The sequence below is a fragment of the Salmo salar genome, chromosome 10 (assembly GCF_965601325.2).
Source record: "Salmo salar chromosome 10, fSalSal1, whole genome shotgun sequence".
Classification (NCBI taxonomy): domain Eukaryota; kingdom Metazoa; phylum Chordata; class Actinopteri; order Salmoniformes; family Salmonidae; genus Salmo; species Salmo salar.
In genome coordinates this window covers 118,577,915-118,605,000 of record NC_138300.1, presented here as the reverse complement: position 1 = coordinate 118,605,000, position 27,086 = coordinate 118,577,915, and the positions used below count along the sequence as shown (strand labels likewise).

Genomic DNA, 27,086 nt, shown 5'->3' with positions numbered 1-27,086 from the left:
CACCACCCCATACACATCAACCATCCCATACAATCCAACTTGATGGTATTAGTGCTCAACGTTTACCCTAGTGGCCTGTTTTGAAGGCTTTTCCCGACGACCTCAGGAAATGGACAGACGTCTAATTTCCAAGTCAATCTTGAGCGATCTGACTGTGTCTATGTGTGTGTGTGTCTTTTCTATTCATCTGTTCTGCAGCGATGTGAAAAGCCGAGAGAACAAAGCAGAGATGTGGGAATACACGCTTTGATCAGAAATCAGCAGCTCCCAGTCACCTTTCTCTAGCTCTACTTCCTTTAATTGTGGGGGAGTTAGGGAGTACCATTACATAAAAGCTGCCAAACATTTTAAATGAAGGACTGCAATGACACAGTAAAAGAAGAAAGAGAAAGATACAGAGAGAAAGAGAGAGAGAGCAAAAGAGAGAGAGAAAGAGAGAGAGAGACAGAGAGAGAGAGAAAGAGAAAGAGAGAGAAAGAGAAAGAGAGAGAAAGAGAGAGAGGAGAGATAGAGAGAATGACGAGGGCAAGATGACAAAAAGTCTTAAGCACCACAGACACCACATCGAATGTTCATCTGCCTTTCGTCTGCTGGTCGTTTGGTGTGCTGTGTTTTAAGGACCACCCTCTCCCTGGTGGATGTCTGACTACCGAACGATTCTACATGTAAAATCAGTTTGCACTCAATTTGCAAATTACGGCAAAGGCACTCTGTTCAGAGGTGCTAAGTACTCTCGGCTGGCAAACGCTATTGTTGTGCCTGAGCCTTTAAATCAAAATCAAATCCTATTTTATTTTTCACTTGCTTCATAAACAATAGGTGTAGACTAACAGTGAAATGTGTCCTTACGGGGCCCTTCCCAAAAATACAGAGCAAAACAAAATAGAGAAATAATAGAAAAATAATAACACTTAATAATAAAATTAATAACAAATACACACGAGCCAGTTCTCCACAATTAAGGTGCCACCAACCTCCTATATGTACATACAGGTAAGGAAAAAGTGACTAAGCAACAGGATAGATAAACAGTAGCAGCAGCATATGTGATGAATCAAAAAGGTTAGTGCAACAAACATTCAATGCAGATAGTCCGGGTAGCTGTTTGGTTAACTACTTAATAAAGTATTTAGCAGTCTTTTGGCTATGGGGTACAAGTTGTTCAGGGTCTTGTTTGTTCCAGACTTGGTACATAGGTACCGCTTGCTGTGCGGTAGCAGAGAGAACATTGTTTGTTGACGTTGGGTGGCTGGAGTCTTTGACAATTTTTAGGGCCTTCCTCTGATACCGCCTTGTATAGAGGTCCTGGATGGCAGGGAGCTCAGCCCCAGTGATGTACTGGGCTGTACGCATTACCCTCTGTAGCGCCTTGCGGTCGGATGCCAAGCAGTTGCCATACCAAGCGGGGATGCAGCCAGTCAAAATGCTTTCAATTGTGCAGCAGTAGATCTTTTTCAGGATCTGACGGTCCATGTCAAATTTTCAGTCTTCTGAGGGGGAAGAGGCGTTAGTGTGTGTGGACCATGATAGATCGTTAGTGATGTGGACACAGAGGAACTTGAAGCTCTCAACCTGCTCCACTTCAGCCCCATAGATGTGAATGGGGGCGTGCTCGGCCCTCTGTTTCCTGTAGTTCACGATCAGATCCTTTGTCTTGCTGACGTTAAGGGAGAAGTTGCTGTCCTGGAACCACACTGCCAGGTAACTGACCTCCTCCCTCTGGACTGTCTCATCGTCACCGGTGATCAGGCCCACCACCACCGTGTCGTCAGCAAACGTACTGATGGTGTTGGAGTCATACGAGGCCATGCAGTCGTGAGTGAACAGGGAGTACAGGAGGGGATTAAGCATACACCGCTGAGGAGCCCCCATGATGAGGGTCAGCGCGGTGGATGTGTTGTTGCCTAGCCTCACCACCTGGGGGCGGCCCGTCAGGAATTCCAGGATCCAGTTGCAGAGGGAGGTGTTCAGTCCCAGGGTCCTGAGGTTTAGTGATGAGCTTGGAGGGCACTGTGGTTTTGAACGCTGAGCTGTAGTCAAAGACCACCATTCTCACATAGCCTTCCCTGTAGCTCAGTTGGTAGAGCATGGTGTTTGCAACGCATGGTGTGTGCAACGCCAGGGTTGTGGGTTTGTATTCCCACGGGGGGCCAGCACAGAAAAAAAAAATGTATGAAATGTATGCATTCACTACTGTAAGTCGCTCTGGATAAGAGCGTCTGCTAAATGTAAAAAATGTGTTCCTCTTGTCCAGTTGGGAGATGGCAGTGTGAAGTGCAATAAAGACAGCATCATCTGTGGATCTGTTGGGGCGGTATGCGAATTAGAGTGGGTCCATGGTGTCTGGGATGATGGTGTTGATTTTAGCCATGACCAGCCTTTAAAAAAAAAATGCATTGCTACATATAGGTTACCTTGGCGTTCTTGGGCACAGGGTCTATGGTGGTCTGCTTGAAACACGTACAGTAGGTATTACAGACTGGGTCAGGTAGGTTGAAAATGTAAATGAAGACACTTGCAAGCTGGTCAGCGCATGCTCTGAGTACGAATCCTGGTAATGTGTTTGGCCGTGTGACTTTGCGAACATTAACCTGTTTAAAGGTCGTCCTCAAATCAAATCAAATCAAATCAAAATGTATTTGTCAGTGTTCATAGTGGGATTTCTTATAAGCATCCAGATAAGTGTCCCGTTCCTTGAAAGCGGTAGCTCTACCCTTTAGCTAGCAGATGTTGCCTGTAATCCATGGCTTCTGGTTGGGGTATGTACGTGTAGTCACTGTGGGGACGACGTCATCAATGCACTTGTTAATAAAGCCTGTTACTGATACGGTAAACTCCTCAATGCCATCGGATGAATCCTGGAACATTTTCCAGTCCGTGCTAGCGAAACAGTCCTCTAGCTTACCATCCGCTTCATCAGACTACTTTCGTATTGAACACATCACTGGTACTTCCTGTTTTAATTTTTTGGCTGTAAGCGGGGATCGGGAGGATAGAGCTATGGCCAGATTTGCCAAATGGAGGGTGAGGGAGAGCATTGTATACGTTTCTGTGTGTGGAGTAAAGGTGATCTAGAGTTATGTCACCTCTAGCTGCACAGGTGACATGCTGGTAGAAATGAGTTAAACGGATTTCAGTTTCCCTGCATTAAAATCACCGGCCACTAGGAGCATTATACAGCTGGTTGAGTGCGGTCTTAGTGCCAGCATCGGTTTGTGGTGGTAAATAGATGGCTATGAAAAATATGGATGAAAACTCTCTTGGTAAATAGTATGGTCTATAGCTTATCATGAGGTATTCTAACTCAGGTGAGCAGAACCTCGAGACTTCCTTAATGTTAGAGATTAGGCACCAGCTGTTGTTAACAAAGAGACACAAATCTCCCACCTTGTGCTTACCTGAAGCTCCCGTTCGCTCCTACCAATGCATACAAAAACCAACTAGATATACAGTACCAGTCAAAAGTTTGGACACACCTACTCATTCAAGGGTTTTTCTTCATTTTTACTATTTTTCGACATTGTAGAATAATAGTGAAGACATCAAAACTATGAAATAACACACATGGAATCATGTAGTAACCATAAAATGTGATTCTTCAAAGTAGCCACCCTTAGCCTTGAGGACAGCTTTGCACACTCTTGGCATTCTCTCAATCAGCTTCATGAGGTAGTCACCTGGATTGCTTTCCAACAGTCTTGAAGGAGTTCCAACATATGCTGAGCACTTGGCTGCTTTTCCTTCACTCTGTGATCCAACTCATCCTAAAGCATCTCAATTGGGTTGAGGTCGGGTGATTGTGGAGGCCAGGTCATCTGATGCAGCACTCCATCACTCTCCTTCTTGGTCAAATTGCCCATACAAAGCCTGGAGGTTTTGTTTTGGGTTATTGTCCTGTTGAAAAACAGATGATAGTCCCACTAAGCGCAAACCAGATGGGATGGCGTATCGCTGCAGAATGCTGTGGTATCCATGCTGATACAAGTGTGCCATGAATTCTAACTAAGTCACAGACAGTGTTACCAGCAAAGCCCCTTCCCACCCCCCCCCCACACCCCACACCATCACACCTCCTCCTCCATGCTTCACGATGGGAACCACACATGGTGAGATCATCCGTTCATCTACTCTGCGTCTCACAAAGACACAGCGGTTGGAACCAAAAATCTCAAATTTGGACTCATCAAACCATAGAACAGATTTCCTCCGGTCTAATGTCCATTGCAAGTGTTTCTTGTCCCAAGCAAGTATCTTCTTCTTATTGGTGTCCTTCAGTAGTGGTTTCTTTGCAGCAATTCGACCATGAAGGCCTGATTCACGCAGTCTCCTCTGAACAGTTGATGTTGAGATGTGTCTGCAATCTGAGGTGCAGTTAATTGCCAATTTCTGAGGCTGGTAACTCCAATGAATTTATCCTCTGCAGAAGAGGTAACTCTGGGTCTTCCTTTCCTGTGGTGGTCTTCATGAGGGCCAGTTTCATCATAGTGCTTGATGATTTTTGCGACTGCACTTGAAGAAACTTTCAAAGTTCTTCAAATGTTCCGTTTTGACTGACCTTCATGTCCTAAAGTAATGATGGACTGTCGTTTCTCCTTTGCTTATTTGAGCTGTTTGGTATTTTAACAAATAGGGCTATCTTCTGTATACCACCCCTACCTTGTCACAACACAACTGATTGGCTCAAACACATTAAGAAGGAAAGAAATTCCACAAATTGATTACTACATGATTCCATGTGTGTTATTTCATAGTTTTGATGTCTTCACTATTATTCTACAATGTAGAAAAGATCCAGAGATTCATCGAGAAAGAGGGAGAGAGAGGTAGAGAGTGGGAGAGAGAGGTAGAGAGTGGGAGAGAGAGGTAGAGAGTGGGAGAGAGAGGGAGAGAGTGGGAGAGAGAGGGAGAAAAAAAGGGGGGTAGCCTGGTGGAGAGGGAGAGATCCAGAGATCCAGACCCAGATGTATGTGCAGGCTAGGGGGCTGAGAGAGGGAGAAGGCTGCCTGGGGGAGTTCTCAGCTGAGGTAGCCTATAGATCACTGGAGAGGAGGAGGAGGAGGAGGACGGAGGAGAAGAGGAGAGGGGGGGAGGAGGGAGGACAAGACTACGTCGTGACTCGTATAGGCATCACGTCACCGGTTGGAAAATAATGAAGGAGCAGACGAGGAGGAGCAGACGAGGAGGAGAGGAGAAAGTGGAGGAGCATTGTGTGGGTAGAATGAACACTGGAAGCAGGTACCACTGTGTGTGGGTGATAAAGAGAGCGTGGGACTACTGAGAGAGAGACAGAGAGAGAGAGAGATAGAGAGGGGGCAGAGAGAGGGAAGAGGAGGAGAGAGAGAGAGAGAGAGAGAGAGAGAGAGAGAGAGTGGGAGTAAGAGGTGGTGGGTGAGGATGGTGGGGTACACACAAATCATGACTTTGCATGTGCTCCTGTGTGTGTGAGTGTGTATGGGTGTGTGAGTGTGAGCTTGCATGCATATATCACTGGTGTGTCTTGAGATTATATTCAGTGCTGTATTTAGAATAGCCCACAGGTAGAACTAGACAAACGAAAAAAACGAAGTGGAAAGTCACTAAAACGGTACCATTACCACTTTATCTCTCTCTCTCTCTCTCTCTCTCTCTCTCTCTCTCTCTCTCTCTCTCTCTCTCTCTCGCATTAATCAAGGCTCAGAGGCCCTCCAACACTAAAACCAAAATATCACTATAAGGGTGCTTTAAAATAATGTCAGAGAAGTGTCAGGCCTGAGGCTGAGAGAAGTAGCCTGACAGGAGAGAATTGTCAGGCCTGAGGCTGAGAGAAGTAGCCTGACAGGGGAGAAGTGTCAGGCCTGAGGCTGAGAGAAGTAGCCTGACAGGGGAGAAGTGTCAGGCCTGAGGCTGAGAGAAGTAGCCTGACAGGGGAGAAGTGTCAGGCCTGAGGCTGAGAGAAGTAGCCTGACAGGAGAGAAGTGTCAGGCCTGAGGCTGAGAGAAGTAGCTTGACAGGGGAGAAGTGTCAGGCCTGAGGCTGAGAGAAGTAGCCTGAGGCTGAGAGAAGTAGCCTGACAGGAGTGAAGTGTCAGGCCTGAGGCTGAGAGAAGTAGCCTGACAGGAGAGAATTGTCAGGCCTGAGGCTGAGAGAAGTAGCCTGACAGGGGAGAAGTGTCAGGCCTGAGGCTGAGAGAAGTAGCCTGACAGGAGAGAAGTGTCAGGCCTGAGGCTGAGAGAAGTAGCCTGACAGGAGAGAAGTGTCAGGCCTGAGGCTGAGAGAAGTTGCCTGACAGGAGAGAAGTGTCAGGCCTGAGGCTGAGAGAAGTAGCCTGACAGGAGAGAAGTGTCAGGCCTGAGGCTGAGAGAAGTAGCCTGACAGGAGAGAAGTAGCCTGACAGGGGAGAAGTGTCAGGCCTGAGGCTGAGAGAAGTAGCCTGACAGGAGAGAAGTAGCCTGACAGGGGAGAAGTGTCAGGCCTGAGGCTGAGAGAAGTAGCCTGACAGGAGAGAAGAAGCCTGACAGTCAGTCCGGTTTAGCCAGTCAAGAAGAGCAGTCCCAGGAGCTGAGATAACAGAAGAACCACTGACCTGAGTCAAGATCCATATTCCTCCTCTAATTGACACCGAGCCCTCTGTTTGAGATAGAGTTCCCCTTAGCATTACTAATTAAAGGTGAAGATGCATTTACACTCTAGTCAACATCCGACTTGACTTGGTATTCCTTTTAGCTAGTGGAGCAAAGAGCCTAAGAAGTGCATCTCCGTCAAACCCTGTTCTGGGTTCTGAGTCTGCATCCAAAGTAGAGGGTCAAACCCTGTTCTGGGTTCTGAGTCTGCATCCAAAGTAGAGGGTCAAACCCTGTTCTGGGTTCTGAGTCTGCATCCAAAGTAGAGGGTCAAACCCTGTTCTGGGTTCTGAGTCTGCATCCAAAGTAGAGGGTCTAACCCTGTTCTGGGTTCTGAGTCTGCATCCAAAGTAGAGGGTCTAACCCTGTTCTGGGTTCTGAGTCTGCATCCAAAGTAGAGGGTCAAACCCTGTTCTGGGTTCTGAGTCTGCATCCAAAGTAGAGGGTCAAACCCTGTTCTGGGTTCTGAGTCTGCATCCAAAGTAGAGGGTCTAACCCTGTTCTGGGTTCTGAGTCTGCATCCAAAGTAGAGGGTCTAACCCTGTTCTGGGTTCTGAGTCTGCATCCAAAGTGGAGGGAGTCAAACCGGTGGCTTTTGAGAATGATACAAGTATGACTTAACCCACATTAAACTCAGCAGGCCCCAGTTCAGTCAAGCGACAACAACAACAAGACATGGAAGAACAGGAAACACCACTCTGACAAACCTAACAGGGGTCAGAAGGAGCCAATGGAGCAGCATCCAACTGACAACAACAAGGCTTGAAACAGGAAGCTCCAATCCCAGCGGTGGCCAGAAGGAGCTTGAGCTGTCTGCTTTGAGCCTCTGTATCTGATCCTCCCTGTGTTGTGGTGTGTGTGTGTGTGTGTGTGGGGGGGGGGGGGGGGGGGGGGGGGGGGGCCTCCCTGTGTTGTGTGCGTCCTCCCTGTGGTGTAGAGACACAGACCTCCAGTGAGACAGTGTCTTCACTGGCCCGTCTAACACACTATGACTGCTCTGTACTACACAGAGAACAACAAAAGCATTCTCGGCATTCCTCTCATAACGTATAATTAAGCAATAAGGCCCGAGGGGGTGTGGTATATGGCCGATATACCACGGCTAAGGACTGTTCTTATGCATTACGCAACTCAGAGTGCCTGGATACAGCCCTTAGCCGTGGTATATTGGCCACATATCACAAACCCCCGAAGTGCCTTATTGCTATTATAAACTGGTTACAGACTTAATTAGAGCAGTACAAATAAATGTTTTGTCATACCCGTGGTATACCACGGCTGTCAGCTTTTCAGCGTTCAGTTCTCGAACCATCCAGTTTATAGTAAATACTAGATCACTGTTATCGTGCTGCTCTGCTCCGTTTCATGTGACAGTCGAAGAGAGTCGTTGTACATTTACAATACATGTATATTTTAGTCGTTTAGCAGACGCTCTCATGCAGAGTGACTCAAATCAGTAGTACGCATGAAGCTTCAGGCTGCGTACCAGCAGTCTGACACGGCCTCTTTAGGTAAAATAACTTTCAAAATAGAATGGGTTTTCTTTGTGTGGTTTCATTATTTCTCATAACAGTCCACATCCGCTTTACAGACCCTACAGCTTCTGATAAATGTTACAACTGAAAAAACATTACTATTTAAAGTAGCCTAACGTCACATCAAATCAAATGAATCACATCAAATCAAATGAATCACATCAAATCAAATGAATCATATCGATTCACATCAAATCAAATGAATCACATCAAATCAAATGAATCACATCAAATCAAATGAATCATATCGAATCACATCAAATCAAATGAATCACATCAAATCAAATGAATCATATCGATTCACATCAAATCAAATGAATCACATCAAATCAAATGAATCACATCAAATCCCAGTCATTGTCCATTCACTTGTAAATACTGACAATATACACTTCTGTAACATGCTATACTATTGCCCATCCATTCAAACGTGTCTGCATTGCATCAAATCACAGTCATAGTTAATAATTGACCATTCACTTCTACTAATGGCCCTGTTATCCCCAGTATAAAACCCTGGTCCTGCTATCCCCAGTATAAAACCCTGGCCCTGTTATCCCCAGTTTAAAACCCTGGTCCTGCTATCCCCAGTATAAAACCCTGGTCCTGTTATCCCCAGTTTAAAACCCTGGCCATGTTATCCCCAGTTTAAAACCCTGGTCCTGCTATCCCCAGTATAAAACCCTGGTCCTGCTATCCCCAGTATAAAACCCTGGTCCTGTTATCCCCAGTTTAAAACCCTGGCCATGTTATCCCCAGTTTAAAACCCTGGTCCTGCTATCCCCAGTATAAAACCCTGGTCCTGCTATCCCCAGTATAAAACCCTGGTCCTGTTATCCCCAGTTTAAAACCCTGGCCATGTTATCCCCAGTTTAAAACCCTGGTCCTGTTATCCCCAGTATAAAACCCTGGCCATGTTATCCCCAGTTTAAAACCCTGGTCCTGCTATCCCCAGTATAAAACCCTGGCCCTGTTATCCCCAGTATAAAACCCTGGTCCTGCTATCCCCAGTATAAAACCCTGGTCCTGTTATCCCCAGTTTAAAACCCTGGCCATGTTATCCCCAGTTTAAAACCCTGGTCCTGTTATCCCCAGTATAAAACCCTGGTCCTGTTATCCCCAGTATAAAACCCTGGCCCTGCTATCCCCAGTTTAAAACCCTGGTCCTGTTATCCCCAGTATAAAACCCTGGTCCTGCTATCCCCAGTATAAAACCCTGGCCCTGTTATCCCCAGTATAAAACCCTGGCCCTGTTATCCCCAGTTTAAAACCCTGGCCCTGTTATCCCCAGTTTAAAACCCTGGCCCTGCTATCCCCAGTATAAAACCCTGGCCCTGTTATCCCCAGTTTAAAACCCTGGCCCTGTTATCATGATTTTATTTTTATTTTTAGTATTTTTTTTTCAAAAGTATTATTCACCTCGTAAAGCTATCGGCAGTTTTGTACAACGCGACTCAGACCAGAGCATACCGGACCTATTATCTCTCCATATCCCCGAATTTCTACCGCAAGCTCCGGACATTTACACCTGGATCTTGTAGCTAACTAGCTGCTATCCGAGTGACTATTGGCTAACGTCGATTCCGGAGCAAACACCAGTTATCCCGGAGCTAGCCAGCTGAAGCGTTCCATCAGCCACTCCTGAGCTACAATCACCTATCCGGACCCGTTTTACTGCCGATGCGGAGCCCCACCGGGCCTTCACGACTGGAATTCCGACGTTATCTGCCCGAGGGAGTTATTCAACTGGCCCCTCCATCGCAACGTAACCTGAACGCCCATCTGCTAACTGCGGCTCACTAATCGTTAGCTGTCTTGATCATACCGGCTGCTATCTGAACAGGTCTATCGAACAATCTTCTCGGGCCACTATAACTATAACTATTTTGACAATTGGATTGGTCCCCTCTACCACACGGAACCCACTAATTTACCGACGGAAACGCACGGGGTGGCTAAAAACAGACCTTCATCTTCTGCTAGCTTGCTACCCATGGCTCGGCTAGCTGTCTGAATCGCCGTGACCAGAACCAACCTCACTACTCACTGGACCCTTATGATCACTCCTTAATGTCAATATGCCTTGTCCATTGCTGTTCTGGTTAGTGTTTATTAGCTTATTTCACTGTAGAGCCTCTAGCCCTGCTCATTATACCTTATCCAACCTTTCAGTTCCACCACCCACACATGCGATGACATCACCTGGTTTCAATGATGTTTCTAGAGACAATATCTCTTTCATCATCACTCAATGCCTAGGTTTACATCCACTTTATTCACATCCTACCATACCTTTGTCTGTACACTATGCCTTGAATCTATTTTATCGCCCTCAGAGACCTGCTCCTTTTACTCTCTGTTCCGGACGTCCTAGACGTCCAATTCTCATGGCTTTTAGCCGTACCCTTATCCTGCTCCTCCTCTGTTCCTCTAGCGATGTAGAGGTGAATCCAGGCCCTGCAGTGCCTAGCTCCACTCCTATTCCCCAGGCGTTCTCTTTTGATGGCTCCTGTAATCGTAAAAGCCTTGGTTTCATGCATGTTAACATTAGAAGCCTCCTCCATAAGTTTGTTTTATTCACCGTGTCCGAATCCTGGCTTAGGAAGACCACCAATAACTCTGAAATCTCCATCCCTAGCTACAACATTTTCAGACAAGATAGAACGGCCAAAGGGGGTGGTGTTGCAATCTACTGCAGAGATAGCCTGCAGAGTTCTGTCCTACTATCCAGGACTGTATCTAAACAATTTGAAATTCTACTTTTAAAAATCCACCTCTCTAAAAACAAGTCTCTCACCATTGCCGCCTGCTATAGACCACCCTCTGCCCCAGCTGTGCTCTGGATACCATATGTGAACTGATTGCCCCCCATCTCTCTTCAGAGCTCGTGCTGCTAGGTGCCCTAAACTGTGACATACTTAACACCCCGGCCATCCTACAATCTAAGCTTGATGCCCTCAATCTCACACAAATTATCAATGAACCTACCAGGTACAACCCCAATGCCGTAAACACAGGCACCCTCATAGATATCATCCTAACCAACTTGCCCTCTAAATACACCTCTGCTCTTTTCAACCAAGATCTCAGCGATCACTGCCTCATTGCCTGCATCCGAAATGGGTCAGCGGTCAAACGACCTCCACTCATCACTATCAAACGCTCCCTGAAACACTTCAGCGAGCAGGCCTTTCTAATCGACCTGGCCCGGGTATCCTGGAAGGATATCGACCTCATCCCGTCAGTAGAGGATGCCTGGTTATTTTTTTTAAATGCCTTCCTCAACATTTTAAATAAGCATGCCCCATTCAAGAAATTTAGAACCAGGAACAGATATAGCCCTTGGTTCTCTCCAGACCTGACTGCCCTTAACCAACACAATAACATCCTGTGGCGTTCTGCATTAGCATCGAACAGCCCCCGTGAAATGCAACTTTTTAGGGAAGATAGAAACCAATGTACACAGGCAGTTAGAAAAGCCAAGGCTAGCTTTTTCAAGCAGAAATTTGCTTCCTGCAACACAAACTCAAAAAAGTTCTGGGACATTGTAAAGTCCATGGAGAATAAGAGCACCTCCTCCCAGCTGCCCACTGCACTGAGGATAGGAAAGTCTGTCACCACCGATAACTCCACGATAAATGAGAATTTCAATAAGCATTTTACTAAGGCTGGCCATGCTTTCCACCTGGCCACCCCTACCCCGGTCAACAGCACTGCACCCCCCACAGCAACTCGCCCAAGCCTTCCCCATTTCTCCTTCTCCCAAATCCAGTCAGCTGATGTTCTGAAAGAGCTGCAAAATCTGGACCCCCACTAATCAGCCGGGCTTGACAATCTGGACCCTTTCTTTCTAAAATGATCTGCCGAAATTGTTGCAACCCCTAGCCTGTTCAACCTCTCTTTCGTGTCGTCTGAAATTCCCAAAGATTGGAAAGCAGCTGCGGTCATCCCCCTCTTCAAAGGGGGGGATACTCTTGACCCAAACTGCTACAGACCTATATCTATCCTACCCTGCCTTTCTAAGGTCTTCGAAAGCCAAGTTAACAAACAGATCACCGACCATTTTTAATCCCACCGTACCTTCTCCGCTATGCAATCTGGTTTCAGAGCTGGTCATGGGTGCACCTCAGCCACGCTCAAGGTCCTAAACGATATCTTAACCGCCATCGATAAGAAACAGTACTGTGCAGCCGTATTCATTGACCTGGCCAAGGCTTTCCACTCTGTCAATCACCACATCCTCATCGGCAGACTCAATAGCCTTGGTTTCTCAAATGATTGCCTCGCCTGGTTCACCAACTACTTCTGTGATAGAGTTCAACGTGTCAAATCGGATGGCCTGTTGTCCGGACCTCTGGCAGTCTCTATGGGGGTGCCACAGGGTTCAATTCTTGGGCCAACTCTTTTCTCTGTATACATCAATGATGTCGCTCTTGCTGCTGGCGAGTCTCTGATCCACCTCTACGCAGACGACACCATTCTGTATACTTCTGGCCCTTCTTTGGACACTGTGTTAACAACCCTCCAGACGAGCTTCAATGCCATACAACTCTCCTTCCGTGGCCTACAACTGCTCTTAAATTTCAAGTAAAATTAAATGCATGCTCTTCAACCGATCGCTGCCTGCACCTGCTCGCCCGTCCAGCATCACTACTCTGGACGGTTCTGACATACAATATGTGGACAACTACAAATACCTTGGTGTCTGGTTAGACTGTAAACTCTCCTTCCAGACTCACATAAAACATCTCCAATCCAAAGTTAAATCTAGAATTGGCTTCCTATTTCGCAACAAAGCATCCTTCACTCATGCTGCCAAACAGACCCTCGTAAAACTGACCATCTTACCAATCCTCGACTTTGGCGATGTCCTTTACAGAATAGCCTCCAACACCCTACTCAACAAATTGTATGCAGTCTATCACAGTGCCATCCGTTTTGTCACCAAAGCCCCATATACTACCCACCACTGCGACCTGTACGCTCTCGTTGGCTGGCCCTCGCTTCATACTCGTTGCCAAACCCACTGGCTCCAGGTCATCTACAAGACCCTGCTAGGTAAAGTCCCGCCTTATCTCAGCTCGCTGGTCACCATAGCAGCACCCACTCGTTTGATTGGTATGTTTTTCCAGCAGGTATATCTCACTGGTCACCCCCAAAGCCAATTCCTCCTTTGGCCGCCTCTCCTTCCAGTTCTCTGCTGCCAATGACTGGAACGAACTGCAAAAATCTCTGAAACTGGAAACACTTATCTCCCTCACTAGCTTTAAGCACCAGCTGTCAGATCACTGCACCTGTACATAGCCCATCTATAAATAGCCCAAACAACTACCACTTCCCCTACTGAATTTATTTATTTATTTATTTTGCTCCTTTGCACCCCAGTATTTCTACTTTGCACACTGATCTACTGTCAAATCTACCATTCCAGTGTTTTAATTGCTATATTGAATTTACTTCGCCACCATGGCCTATTTATTGCCTTTACCTCCCTTATCTCACCTCGTTTGCTCACGTTGTATATAGACTTATTTTTCTATTGTATTATTGACTGTATGTTTTTGTTTATTCCATGTGTAACTCTGTGTTGTTATATGTGTCAAACTGCTTTGCTTTATCTTGGCCAGGTCGCAGTTGTAAATGAGAATTTGTTCTCAACTTGCCTACCTGGTTAAATAAAGGTCAAATAAATAAATAAAAATAAAAAATAAATCCCCAGTTTAAAGCCCTGGTCCTGTTATCCCCAGTTTAAACCCCTGGACATGCTATCCCCAGTTTAAAACCCTGGTCCTGTTATCCCCAGTTTAAAACCCTGGTCCTGTTATCCCCAGTTTAAAACCCTGGCCCTGTTATCCCCAGTTTAAAACCCTGGTCCTGTTATCCCCAGTTTAAAACCCTGGCCCTGTTATCCCCAGTTTAAACCCCTGGTCCTGTTATCCCCAGTTTAAAACCCTGGTCCTGTTATCCCCAGTTTAAAACCCTGGACATGCTATCCCCAGTATAAAACCCTGGCCCTGTTATCCTCAGTATAAAACCCTGGTCCTGTTATCCCCAGTATAAAACCCTGGTCCTGCTATCCCCAGTTTAAAACCCTGGTCCTGCTATCCCCAGTTTAAAACCCTGGCCCTGTTATCCCCAGTTTAAAACCCTGGTCCTGTTATCCCCAGTATAAAACCCTGGTCCTGCTATCCCCAGTTTAGAACCCTGGCCCTGCTATCCCCTATATTCCCGTCCATTCATACCTGATGCTGTGATTTATCCATTAAATCTCCTGTAATCCCATAGCACACAGTAACTTCCAATCTCCACTCTGTCCAATCTCCACTCTGTCCAATCTCCACTCTGTCCAATCTCTCCACTCTGCAGTCTCTCCACTCTGTAGTCCTGAAGCCTGACAACTCAGAGATGGAATATAGCTCTCTTTTATCTGACACAAGAAGAACAGACTATCTCTCTCCTCCTCCTCTTCCCTCTCCTCAAACCACCTGACCACTTGTCCTTTCTCCTCCTCCTCCTCAGTTCAACAGTTCATCCCTCTCTACTGACTGTTCAGGAACTTTCTCTGTGTTCCTCTGATTCTACACTTACCACTGACCTATACAAACAAAGCAATTATCATATCATTTGATCATATCTGCTCTTTGGCCTAGTGCTGTTAAAATAGGTTATACACACACACACACACACACACACACACACACACACACACACACACACACACACACACACACACACACACACACACACACACACACACACACACACACACACACACACACACACACACACACACGTAAACACATACATTCGTAAACTCATACACAACAAACATTTGCACACACTCATGAACACACGCGCCGGCAGCGGGTGCACAGACCTGTAGAGTACAGCGCCTCCTCTATGAGGTCATCACAATCCATCTATAAACTCCCTGCAGCTGTAGAGATACAGAGAGGGAGACAGAGACAGAGACAGAGACAGAGACAGACAGACAGACAGACAGACAGACAGACAGACAGACAGACAGACAGACAGACAGACAGACAGACAGACAGACAGACAGACAGACAGACAGACAGACAGACAGACAGACAGACAGACAGACAGACAGACAGACAGACAGACAGACAGACAGACAGACAGACAGACAGACAGACAGACAGACAGACAGACAGACAGACAGACAGACAGAGATAATAATGGGGGAGGAGAGAAAGAGTAGGCGAAAGGGTCAGAAAACTCCTCCACACGCCCACCTTAGCTGCAGGCAAAGACAAAACACACAGAGAGCTGAAAGTCAGCGCAGCAACAGGCAAGCATACACACACACATATACACCCCCCCTCAACATACACACACACACACACACACACACACACACACACACACACACACACACACACACACACACACACACACACACACACACACACACAGCCCCCCCACACACACACACACACACACACACACACACACACACACACACACACACACACACACACACACACACACACACACACACACACACACCCTCAACATCACACACACACACACACACACACACACACACACACACACACACACACAGCCCCCCCAACACACACACACACACACACACACACACACACACACACACACACACACACACACACACACACACACACACACACACACACACACACACACACACCACACACACACACACACACACACACACACACAGTCAGTACCTGGGGAGTAGTGGAGGGTCCCAGGTAGCTGAAAAGTCTGCCCTCTTCTCGGGAGCGTGGGAGAGAAAGATGCGGAGAGAAAAGAGGTCGAGAGAAAAGTCTCTCTCTCTCTCTCTCTCCCTCTCTCTCTCTCTCTCTCTCTCTCTCTTTCTCTCACTCTGAGTTGTTGCAGCACAGCCCTGTGTCTCTCTCTCTCTCAATTCAATTCAATGTAAGGGCTTTATTGGCATGGGAAACATATGTTTACATTGCCAAAGCCAGTGAAATAGATAATAAACACAAGTGAAATAAACAACACTCACAGAAGTTCCAAAATAATAAAGACATTTCAAATGTCGTATTATCTCTCTCTCTCTATCTCTCTCTATCTATCTCTCTATCTGTGTGTCTCTCTCTCTGTGTGTCTCTCTGTCTCTCCTTCCCTTTTTCTACAACTGACTCTGGACAAGTGCTGTGTGTGGCCAAGTTCTCAAAGCTTTTCTGCGCTCCCTCTTGCTCTCTCCTGCTCAAGCACACACTCCCTTACATGGACGTACTCACACACACATCCCCTCTGCCAAATGTATTTACCTTTAATGAGATCCAGACTGCGTGTGTGTGGCTCTGGAGGCTGGCAGCAACCTCTGTAGATTACTGATCATTTCCCCTTCATTGTTCCTTTCCCCTCCCCTGGGCTCGCTCTCTCTCTCTCTCTCCAGTGTTCACTGCTAATGAACGGCTCTCAATCTAAAAACAGTGTCTTATGTATCCGCCCTCCTCTCACCCCCCGCTCGTCTTCTCTTTCTTTCTCTCTCTCTTTCCCTCTTTCTCACATCTGGTAGCTTATCTACGCAACAAGCCAGAAATGCATTGTGCCGTGAGACAGAGTCAGAATACATGGCTTTAGAGGAGTAGACAAGAGGAGAGTAGAAGAGAAGAGAGGAGAGGAGAAGAGAGGAGAGGAGAGGAGAGGAGAAGAGAGGAGAGGAGAAGAGAAGAGAGGAGAGGAGAGGAGAAGAGAGGAGAGTAGAAGAGAGGAGAGGAGAAGAGAGGAGCGAGGCCCTTGCTTAACCCCTCGCTGGCCTCCCCCTTCCTCCCTCCCTCCCCAGAGGATGTTCATACCACGACACTGTCACAAAGCAGGAAGTGCTTACACATGAATCAAGTAGCATGTTTTAATCTGAATGATAAATTGTTTTCCTATATTTGGACAGCACAGAAAAACCAACTCATGCATGTGATGTGACGAAACTGACTGTAAATACTGTAGAGTGCACATAAATATTTTGGTAAGTGACGATGGGTGCAATTGTGCTCTGTGTCTGTGTGTGACAGAAAGAGCGAAAGAGAGAGAGAGAGAGAGAGAGAGAGAGAGAGAGAGAGAGAGAGAGAGAGAAATAACACCCAGAGTCAGTAAGATAAGAAAAACAACAACAGACAGAGAGATTGATGTCTGTTTATGAACCAGTTTCATCAGTTTCCTGAAATATCTGTGATACCATCAGATGAGGAACTGGTGGCCTAATGTTGCCCACACACAAAAACAGGAAAGGAACAGTCACATGTAGAGTGAGTTCTGAGATGAAGTGATGCCCGTCGTTCACGGCGTCAGTCAAATCAAATCAAAGTTTATTTGTCACGTGCGCTGAATACAACAGGTGTAGACCTTACAGTGAAATGCTTAGTTCTCACTGCAGTCAAGTTGAACTGAAACATAGATTTATCTAGCCTGAGTGCCAGTCTGTTTGTGCTATCACGCCAAATCCTTGTCACTCCTTGTCATGCTAAAAATGCCATGTGTGGCTTGAAAATGACATCAATTAAGTTGGCAAGAGCGCAAACAGATTTGACACCAGGCTAATATTCAAAACAACAGATCTGACATCAGGCTAATATTCAAAACAACATATATGGTTCCTCCCGAGTGGCACAGCGGTCTAAGGCACTGCATCACAGTGCTTGAGGCGTCACTACAGACCCGGGTTCGATCCCAGGCGGTGTCATCAGGTGGGGTACAATTGGCCCAGCGTTGTCCGGGTTAGGAAAGGATTTGATGTCTTTGTCCCATTGCGCTCTAGTGACTCCTTGTAGCGAGCCGGGCGCCTGCAAGCTGACTTCAGTTGCCAGTTGTACCGCATTTCCTCTGACACGTTGGTGCGTCTGGCTTCTGGGATAAGTGAGCAGTTTGTCAAGAAGCAGTGCGGCTTGGCAGGGTCATGTTTGGGAGGATGCATTGCTCTTGATCTTTGCCTCTTCTGAGTCCATATGTGAGTTGAAGTGATGGGACAAGACTGTAACTACCAATTGGATACCAGCAAAAAAGGGGTAAAAAAAACACACAAAAAAAAAACAGATCTGACACGAGGCTAATATTTATCTCTGTAACCTGAACCATAGAAATATAATTAACCAGGCTGGTCTCATAGACTAAGCGTAACATAGTAAACGAAAATAAGTGACAGTGAAATTAGTATGATACTTGTTGTTATGTTTAGTATGGTTACATAAGACAGAAGGTTACTTAAGGAAAAAATGGAAGGAAGGTGGTTAGTCGAGGCGGATGGGTGGGCGTAAAGTGCAAATGTCTTGCAACCAAAAGGTTGCGTGTTTGAATCTACTTTGTAACTACTTAGCACGTTAGTTAACCCTTCCCCTAACCCCTAGCTTAGCTAATGTTAGCCACCTAGCTAACATTAGCATTAACCACCTAGCCAGCTGGCTAACGTTAGCCACAACAAACTGTAAATTGTAGACTATCATATGTATTGCAAATTTGTAACATATTCTACGAATTGCAATTTGTAACATATCATAGGAATTGTAATTCATATCGAAATGGATGACAGACATCCACAAATTAATTCATACCAACCAAACGTAACATATAGTGTCCCGGATTTTTGTTCATTAGATAGATGATTTTACTAGTCAAATGCACAGATGTATTTTCAGGGTACAGTGAAAACATTACAATACATTCATAACAGATTTCCCAACACACTAAGTGTGTGCCCTCAGGCCTCTACTCCACTACCACATATCTACAACACAAAATCGTATGTTATCGTCTAGGTTTGTGTTGCTTCACAGTCCCCGCTGTTCCACAAGGTGTATTTTTATTTGTTTTTTAAATCAAATTTTACTGCTAAGTAATACTTTGCGCCTCCCATAGTCTATTCTGGACTTGGGGACTGTGAAGAGACCTCTGGTGGCACGTCTTGTGGGGTATGCATATCTGAGCTGTGTGCTAGTCGTTTAAACAGACAGCTCTGTGTTTTCAACATGTCAATACCTCTCATAAATAAAAGTAGTGATGAAGTCAATCTCTCCTACACTTTGAGCCATTAGAGATTGAAATTCATATTACTAATGTTTGCTCTCCGTGTACATTGAAGGGCCAGTCGTGCTGCCCTGTTCTGAGCCAATTGTAATTTTCCTAAGTTCCTCTTTATGGCACCTGAACACACGACTGAACAGCAGTCCAGGTGTGACAAATCTAAGGCCTGTAGGACCTGCCTTGTTGATAGTGCTGTTAAGTAGGCAGAGCAGTGCTTCATTATGGACAGACTTCTCCCCATCTTAGCTACTGTTGTATCAACATGTTTTGGCCATGACAGTTTACAATCCAGGGTTAATCCAAGCAGTTTAGTCACCTCAACTTACTCAATTTCCACATTATTTATTACAAGATTTAGTTCAGGTTTAGGGTTTAGTGAATGATGTGTCCGAAATACAATGTTTTTAGTTTTTGAAATATTCAGGACTAACTTATTCCTTGCCACCCATTCTGAAACTAACTTCAGCTCTTTGTTGTGTTGCAGTCATTTCAGTCGCTGTAGTAGCTGACGTGTATAGTGTTGAATCATCTGCATACATAGACACACTGGCTTTACCCAAAGCTAGAGGCATGTAATTATTAAAGATTGAAAAAAGTAACGGGTTTAGACAGCTGCCCTGGGGAATTCCTGATTCTACCTGGATTATGTTGGAGAGGCTTCCATTAAAGCTTGGAGAGGCTTCCCTCTGTGTTCTGTTAGACATGTAACTCTTTATACACAATATAGCAGGGGGTGTAAAGCCATAACTTTCCACCTGGCTACCCCTACCCCGGTCAACTGCCCGGCACCCTCCACAGCAACCCGCCAAAGCCCCCACCATTTCTCGTTCACTCAAATCCAGATAGCTGATGTTCTGAAAGAGCTGCAAAATCTGGACCCCTACAAATCAGCCGGGCTAGACAATCTGGACCCTCTCTTTCTAAAATTATCTGCCGAAAGTTTTGCAACCCCTATTACTAGCCTGTTCAACCTCTCTTTCGTGTCGTCTGAGATTCCCAAAGATTGGAAAGCTGCCGCGGTCATCCCCCCCTTCAAAGGGGGTGACACTCTAGACCCAAACTGCTACAGACCTATATCTATCCTACCCTGTCTTTCTAAGGTCTTCAAAAGCCAAGTCAACAAACAGATTACTGACCATTTCTAATCCCACCGTACCTTCTCCGCTATGCAATCTGGTTTCAGAGTTGGTCATGGGTGCACCTCAGCCATGCTCAAGGTCCTAAACGACATCATAACCGCCATCGATAAGAGACATTACTGTGCAGCCGTATTCATCCACCTGGCCAAGGCTTTCAACTCTGTCAATCGCCACCTTCTTATTGGCAGACTCGACAGCCTTGGTTTCTCAAATGATTGCCTCGCCTGGTTTACCAACTACTTCTCTGATAGAGTTCAGTGTGTCAAATCAGAGGGCCTGTTGTCCGGACCTCTGGCAGTCTCTATGGGGGTGCCACAGGGTTCAATTCTCAGGCCGACTCTCTTCTCTATATACATCAATGTTGTTGCTCTTGCTGCTGGTGATTCTCTGATCCACCTCTACGCAGACGACACCATTCTGTATACTTCTGGCCCCTCTTTGGATACTGTGTTAACTGACCTCCAGATGAGCTTCAATGCCATACAACTCTCCTTCCGTGGCCTCCAACTGCTCTTAAACACAAGTAAAACTAAATGCATGCTCTTCAATCGATCACTGCCCGCACCTGCTCGCCCGTCCAGCATCACTACTCTGGATGGCTCTGACTTAGAATATGTGGACAACTACAAATACCTGGGTGTCTGGTTAGACTGTAAACTCTCCTTCCAGACTCACATTAAGGATCTCCAATCCAAAATTAAATCTAGAATCGGCTTCCTATATCGCAACAAAGCATCCTTCACTCATGCTGCCAAACATACCCTCATAAAACTGACCATCCTACCGATCCTTGACTTCGGTGATGTCATCTATAAAATAGCCTCAAACACTCTACTCAACAAATTGGATGCAGTCTATCACAGTGCCATCCATTTTGTCATCAAAGCCCCATACACTACCCACCATTGCAACCTGTACGCTCTCGTTGGTTGGCCCTCGCTTCATACTCGTTGCCAAACCCACTGGCTTCAGGTTATCTACAAGTCTCTGCTAGGTAAAGCCCCGTCTTATCTCAGCTCACTGGTCACCATAGCAGCACCCACTCGTAGCACGCGCTCCAGCAGGTATATCTCACTGGTCACCCCCAAAGCCAATTCCTCCTTTGGTCGTCTTTCCTTCCAGTTCTCTGCTGCCAATGACTGGAACGAACTGCAAACATCTCTGAAGCTGGAGACTCATATCTCCCTCACTAGCTTTAAGCACCAGCTGTCAGAGCAGCTCACAGATCACTGCACCATCTATCTACCTACCTCATCCCCATACTGTATTTATTTATTAATCTTGCTCCTTTGCACCCCAGTATCCCTACTTGCACAATCATCTTCTGCACATCTACCATTCCAGTGTTTAATTGCTATATTGTAATTACTTCGCCACCATGGCCTATTTATTGCCTTAACTCCCTTATCTTACCTCATTTGCACTCACTGTATATAGACTTTTTGTTTTCTTTTGTTCTACTGTATTATTGACTGTATGTTTTGTTTATTCCATGTGTAACTCTGTGTTGTTGGATGTGTCGAATTGCTATGCTTTATCTTGGCCAGGTCGCAGTTGCAAATGAGAACTTGTTCTCAACTAGCCTACCTGGTTAAATAAAGGCTAAAAAAAAACATTTAAAAAAAAATTACACATACGTTTTTCCACCAGCAGACTACGATCGATAACGTCAAAGGCCGTACTGGGGTCTAACAAAACGTCTCCCACAATCTTTTTATCATCAATTTCTCTGAGCCAATCATCAGTCATTTGTGTAAGTGCTGTGCTTGTTGAATGTCCTTCCCTATAAGCGTGCTGAAAGTCTGTTGTCAATGTGTTTACTGTAAAATAGTGTTGTATCTGGTCAAACACCATTTTTCCCAGAAGTTTACTAAGGGTTGGTAGCAGGCCGATTGGTTGGCTATTTGAGCCAGTAAAGGGGGCTTTACTATTCTTAGGTAGCGGAATGACTTTAGCTTTCCTCCAGGCCTGAGGGCACACACTTTCTAGTAGGCTTAAATTAAAGATATGGCAAATAGGAGTGACAATATCGTCCGCTACTCTCCTCAGTCATTTTCCATCCAAGTTGTCAGACCCCGGTGGCTTGTCATTGTTGATAGAGAACCATAATTTTTTCACCTCTTCCATACTCACTTCACAGAATATCATATATTTGGTTAGATATACTTAGATGTGTAGGGTCGGCATTTGTTGCTTGCATGTCATGCCTAAGTTTTCTAATCTAGCCAATGAAAACAAAATCATTAAAGTAGTTCAGTGGGATTTGTGATGAATGAGCCATCTGATTCAATGAATGATGGAGCTGAGTTTGCCTTTTTTCCCAACATTTCATTGAAGGTGCTCCAAAGCTTTTTACTAGCATTCTTTAATTCATTTATCTTTGTTTCATAGTGTAGTCTCTTCTTCTTTTTTATTCAGTTTAGTCACATGATTTCTCAATTTGCAGTACGTTTGCCAATCGGTTGTGCAGCCAGACTTATTTGCCATTCCTTTTGCCACATCCCTCACAACCATACCATTTTTCAATTCCTCATCAATCCATGGGGATTTAACAGTTTTTACAGTGATTTTCTTAATGGGTTCATGCTTATTAGTAACTGGGATAAGCAATTTCATAAATGTGTCAAGTGCAACATCTGTTTGCTCCTCCTCATGGACCAACAAATATTCTTTACATAAACAACGTAGGAATCACTACAAAACTTATTGTATGACCTCTTATACACTATATTAGGCCCAGCCTTTGGAACTTTGGTTTTCCTAGATATGGCTAATATATTGTGATCACTACATCCGATGGATCTGGATACTGCTTTCAAGCTCATTTCTGCAGCATTAGTAACGATGTGATCAATACATGTTGATGATCTCATTCCTGTGCTGTTTGTACCTACCCTGGTAGGTTGACTGATAACCTGAACCAGGCTGCAGTTAGTGGTTTCAGTTTGAAGCTTTTTCTTGAGTGGGCAGCTTGATGAAAGCAAGTCAATATTTAAATCACCCAGAAAATATACCTCTCTGTTGATATCACAGACATTATCAAGCATTTCACACATTACACTCCCATTGTGCGGAGGGGGCAGGGTAAATGTCCGGAGCAGCAGTGTGGGGGTAGAATGTCAGAGGCACAGGGAGAGCAGATAGCTGCCGAGTGGTGGCTATTTATCAGATGGTCTGGGGGAAGAAGCTATTAGCCAGTCTGAGTTTCTGCCATGATGCTCCTATACTGCCCTCGTCAAAGTGATGGAAGCGGGGAGAACAGGCCGTGGCTCGGTGGTTGAGGTCCTTGATGATCTTACATTTGACATTTTAGTCATTTACCAGACGCTCTTATCCAGAGCGATTTACAGGAGCGATTAGGTTTAACTGCCTTGCTCAAGGGCACATCAACAGTTTTATAGCACTGCTATTGCTAATAGACTGAGGTACTATAACACTGCTATTGCTAATAGACTGAGGTACTATAGCACTGCTATTGCTAATAGACTGAGGTACTATAACACTGCTATTGCTAATAGACTGAGGTACTATAATGCTGCTATTGCTAATAGACTGAGGTACTATAGCACTGCTATTGCTAATAGACTGAGGTACTATAGCACTGCTATTGCTAATAGACTGAGGTACTATAATGCTGCTATTGCTAATAGACTGAGGTACTATAGCACTGCTATTGCTAATAGACTGAGGTACTATAGCACTGCTATTGCTAATAGACTGAGATACTATAGCACTGCTATTGCTAATAGACTGAGGTACTATAACACTTCTATTGCTAATAGACTGAGGTACTATAACACTGCTATTGCTAATAGACTGAGATACTATAGCACTGCTATTGCTAATAGACTGAGGTACTATAACACTGCTATTGCTAATAGACTGAGGTACTATAATGCTGCTATTGCTAATAGACTGAGGTACTATAGCACTGCTATTGCTAATAGACTGAGGTACTATAGCACTGCTATTGCTAATAGACTGAGGTACTATAATGCTGCTATTGCTAATAGACTGAGGTACTATAGCACTGCTATTGCTAATAGACTGAGGTACTATAGCACTGCTATTGCTAATAGACTGAGGTACTATAGCACTGCTATTGCTAATAGACTGAGGTACTATAGCACTGCTATTGCTAATAGACTGAGGTACTATAGCACTGCTATTGCTAATAGACTGAGGTACTATAATGCTGCTATTGCTAATAGACTGAGGTACTATAGCACTGCTATTGCTAATAGACTGAGGTACTATAATGCTGCTATTGCTAATAGACTGAGGTACTATAGCACTGCTATTGCTAATAGACTGAGGTACTATAGCACTGCTATTGCTAATAGACTGAGGTACTATAATGCTGCTATTGCTAATAGACTGAGGTACTATAGCACTGCTATTGCTAATAGACTGAGGTACTATAGCACTGCTATTGCTAATAGACTGAGGTACTATAGCACTGCTATTGCTAATAGACTGAGGTACTATAGCACTGCTATTGCTAATAGATTGAGGTACTATAGCACTGCTATTGCTAATAGACTGAGGTACTATAATGCTGCTATTGCTAATAGACTGAGGTACTATAGCACTGCTATTGCTAATAGACTGAGGTACTATAATGCTGCTATTGCTAATAGACTGAGGTACTATAGCACTGCTATTGCTAATAGACTGAGGTAATATAACACTGCTATTGCTAATAGACTGAGATACTATAGCACTGCTATTGCTAATAGACTGAGATACTATAGCACTGCTATTGCTAATAGACTGAGATACTATAGCACTGCTATTGCTAATAGACTGAGGTACTATAACACTTCTATTGCTAATAGACTGAGGTACTATAACACTGCTATTGCTAATAGACTGAGATACTATAGCACTGCTATTGCTAATAGACTGAGGTACTATAACACTGCTATTGCTAATAGACTGAGGTACTATAATGCTGCTATTGCTAATAGACTGAGGTACTATAGCACTGCTATTGCTAATAGACTGAGGTACTATAGCACTGCTATTGCTAATAGACTGAGGTACTATAATGCTGCTATTGCTAATAGACTGAGGTACTATAGCACTGCTATTGCTAATAGACTGAGGTACTATAGCACTGCTATTGCTAATAGACTGAGGTACTATAGCACTGCTATTGCTAATAGACTGAGGTACTATAGCACTGCTATTGCTAATAGACTGAGGTACTATAGCACTGCTATTGCTAATAGACTGAGGTACTATAATGCTGCTATTGCTAATAGACTGAGGTACTATAGCACTGCTATTGCTAATAGACTGAGGTACTATAATGCTGCTATTGCTAATAGACTGAGGTACTATAGCACTGCTATTGCTAATAGACTGAGGTAATATAACACTGCTATTGCTAATAGACTGAGATACTATAGCACTGCTATTGCTAATAGACTGAGATACTATAGCACTGCTATTGCTAATAGACTGAGATACTATAGCGCTGCTATTGCTAATAGACTGAGGTACTATAACACTTCTATTGCTAATAGACTGAGGTACTATAACACTGCTATTGCTAATAGACTGAGATACTATAGCACTGCTATTGCTAATAGACTGAGGTACTATAACACTTCTATTGCTAATAGACTGAGGTACTATAACACTGCTATTGCTAATAGACTGAGATACTATAGCACTGCTATTGCTAATAGACTGAGGTACTATAACACTTCTATTGCTAATAGACTGAGATACTATAGCACTGCTATTGCTAATAGACTGAGGTACTATAACACTGCTATTGCTAATAGACTGAGATACTAGAACACTGCTATTGCTAATAGACTGAGATACTATAGCACTGCTATTGCTAATAGACTGAGGTACTATAGCACTGCTATTGCTAATAGACTGAGATACTATAGCACTGCTATTGCTAATAGACTGAGGTACTATAAGACTGCTATTGCTAATAGACTGAGGTACTATAGCACTGCTATTGCTAATAGACTGAGGTACTATAGCACTGCTATTGCTAATAGACTGAGGTACTATAGCACTGCTATTGCTAATAGACTGAGGTACTATAGCACTGCTATTGCTAATAGACTGAGGTACTATAAGACTGCTATTGCTAATAGACTGAGGTACTGCAGTTTTGGGCAAAAAAAAACTAATTGGAATACAAAAAAATGAAATACCCCTTTTCACAATGTTACAATAGCTAATACATGTAATCCAACATCTGGGTTCAATAATGGAGTGCTTCACATTCCCCCAACATAGGCTACAATCTACTGCTAGGAAACAGCTGCATCTGCTGCGTTTTAACCCGAAGCATGGCAGTGGCACTGGGCGGTTGCTAAGCAACAAAAGAAGCGAATCTGAGGTGCCTTTGAATTAGGACATTTTAAAGTGCTTGGCTGGCTTACGTAACAGGGACCTTACTGATCAAATACTTGGACAGAAAGCAGAATTAGGAATCATATGTGTTTGGTTGAGGAAGATATCCTATGATCCTTGGGAAATTGTGAAATGTAAGTATTTTGTGTTTCAAAGTGCATTGATACATTGTATCCCTAATGAACAGACCCAGGATCTACATTCTGTTATTTATAGTTCTATGGAGTGTGAGGTGAAGATAGAAATGTACTGTTGCCATGACAGCAGCAACAGGAAATGGGAAGAGTCCTTTACCTCCAGAAAAGTGTAAATAATGGCCTGAAAGTTGCTGCAGGACTTTCTCATCTTGGAAATAAACACACACACATGAGAACACTCTC

General features: G+C 44.6%; 1 protein-coding gene across 5 annotated transcripts in view; it reads right to left on the bottom strand.

Moving 5' to 3' along the window:
- LOC106561691 (uncharacterized) overlaps positions 1–16,760 on the bottom strand; it is a 63,932-nt gene extending 47,172 nt beyond the window's left edge. For 2 of the 5 annotated variants that reach the window (XR_014379152.1, XM_082957426.1), the window contains exon 1: positions 15,012–15,074. Coding sequence is in view for 1 of the 5 variants with exons in the window: in XM_082957426.1 (XP_082813552.1) it covers positions 15,012–15,054 (43 nt within the window). In the remaining 4 variants the exon portion in view is untranslated. Of the gene's footprint in view, positions 1–14,376; positions 14,533–15,011; positions 15,075–15,864; positions 16,399–16,434 lie in introns of those variants that run through there. The other 3 variants (XM_045688494.2, XM_045688493.2, XM_045688495.2) reach the window with 3 other exon arrangements.
- Positions 16,761–27,086: the final 10,326 nt, after the last annotated feature.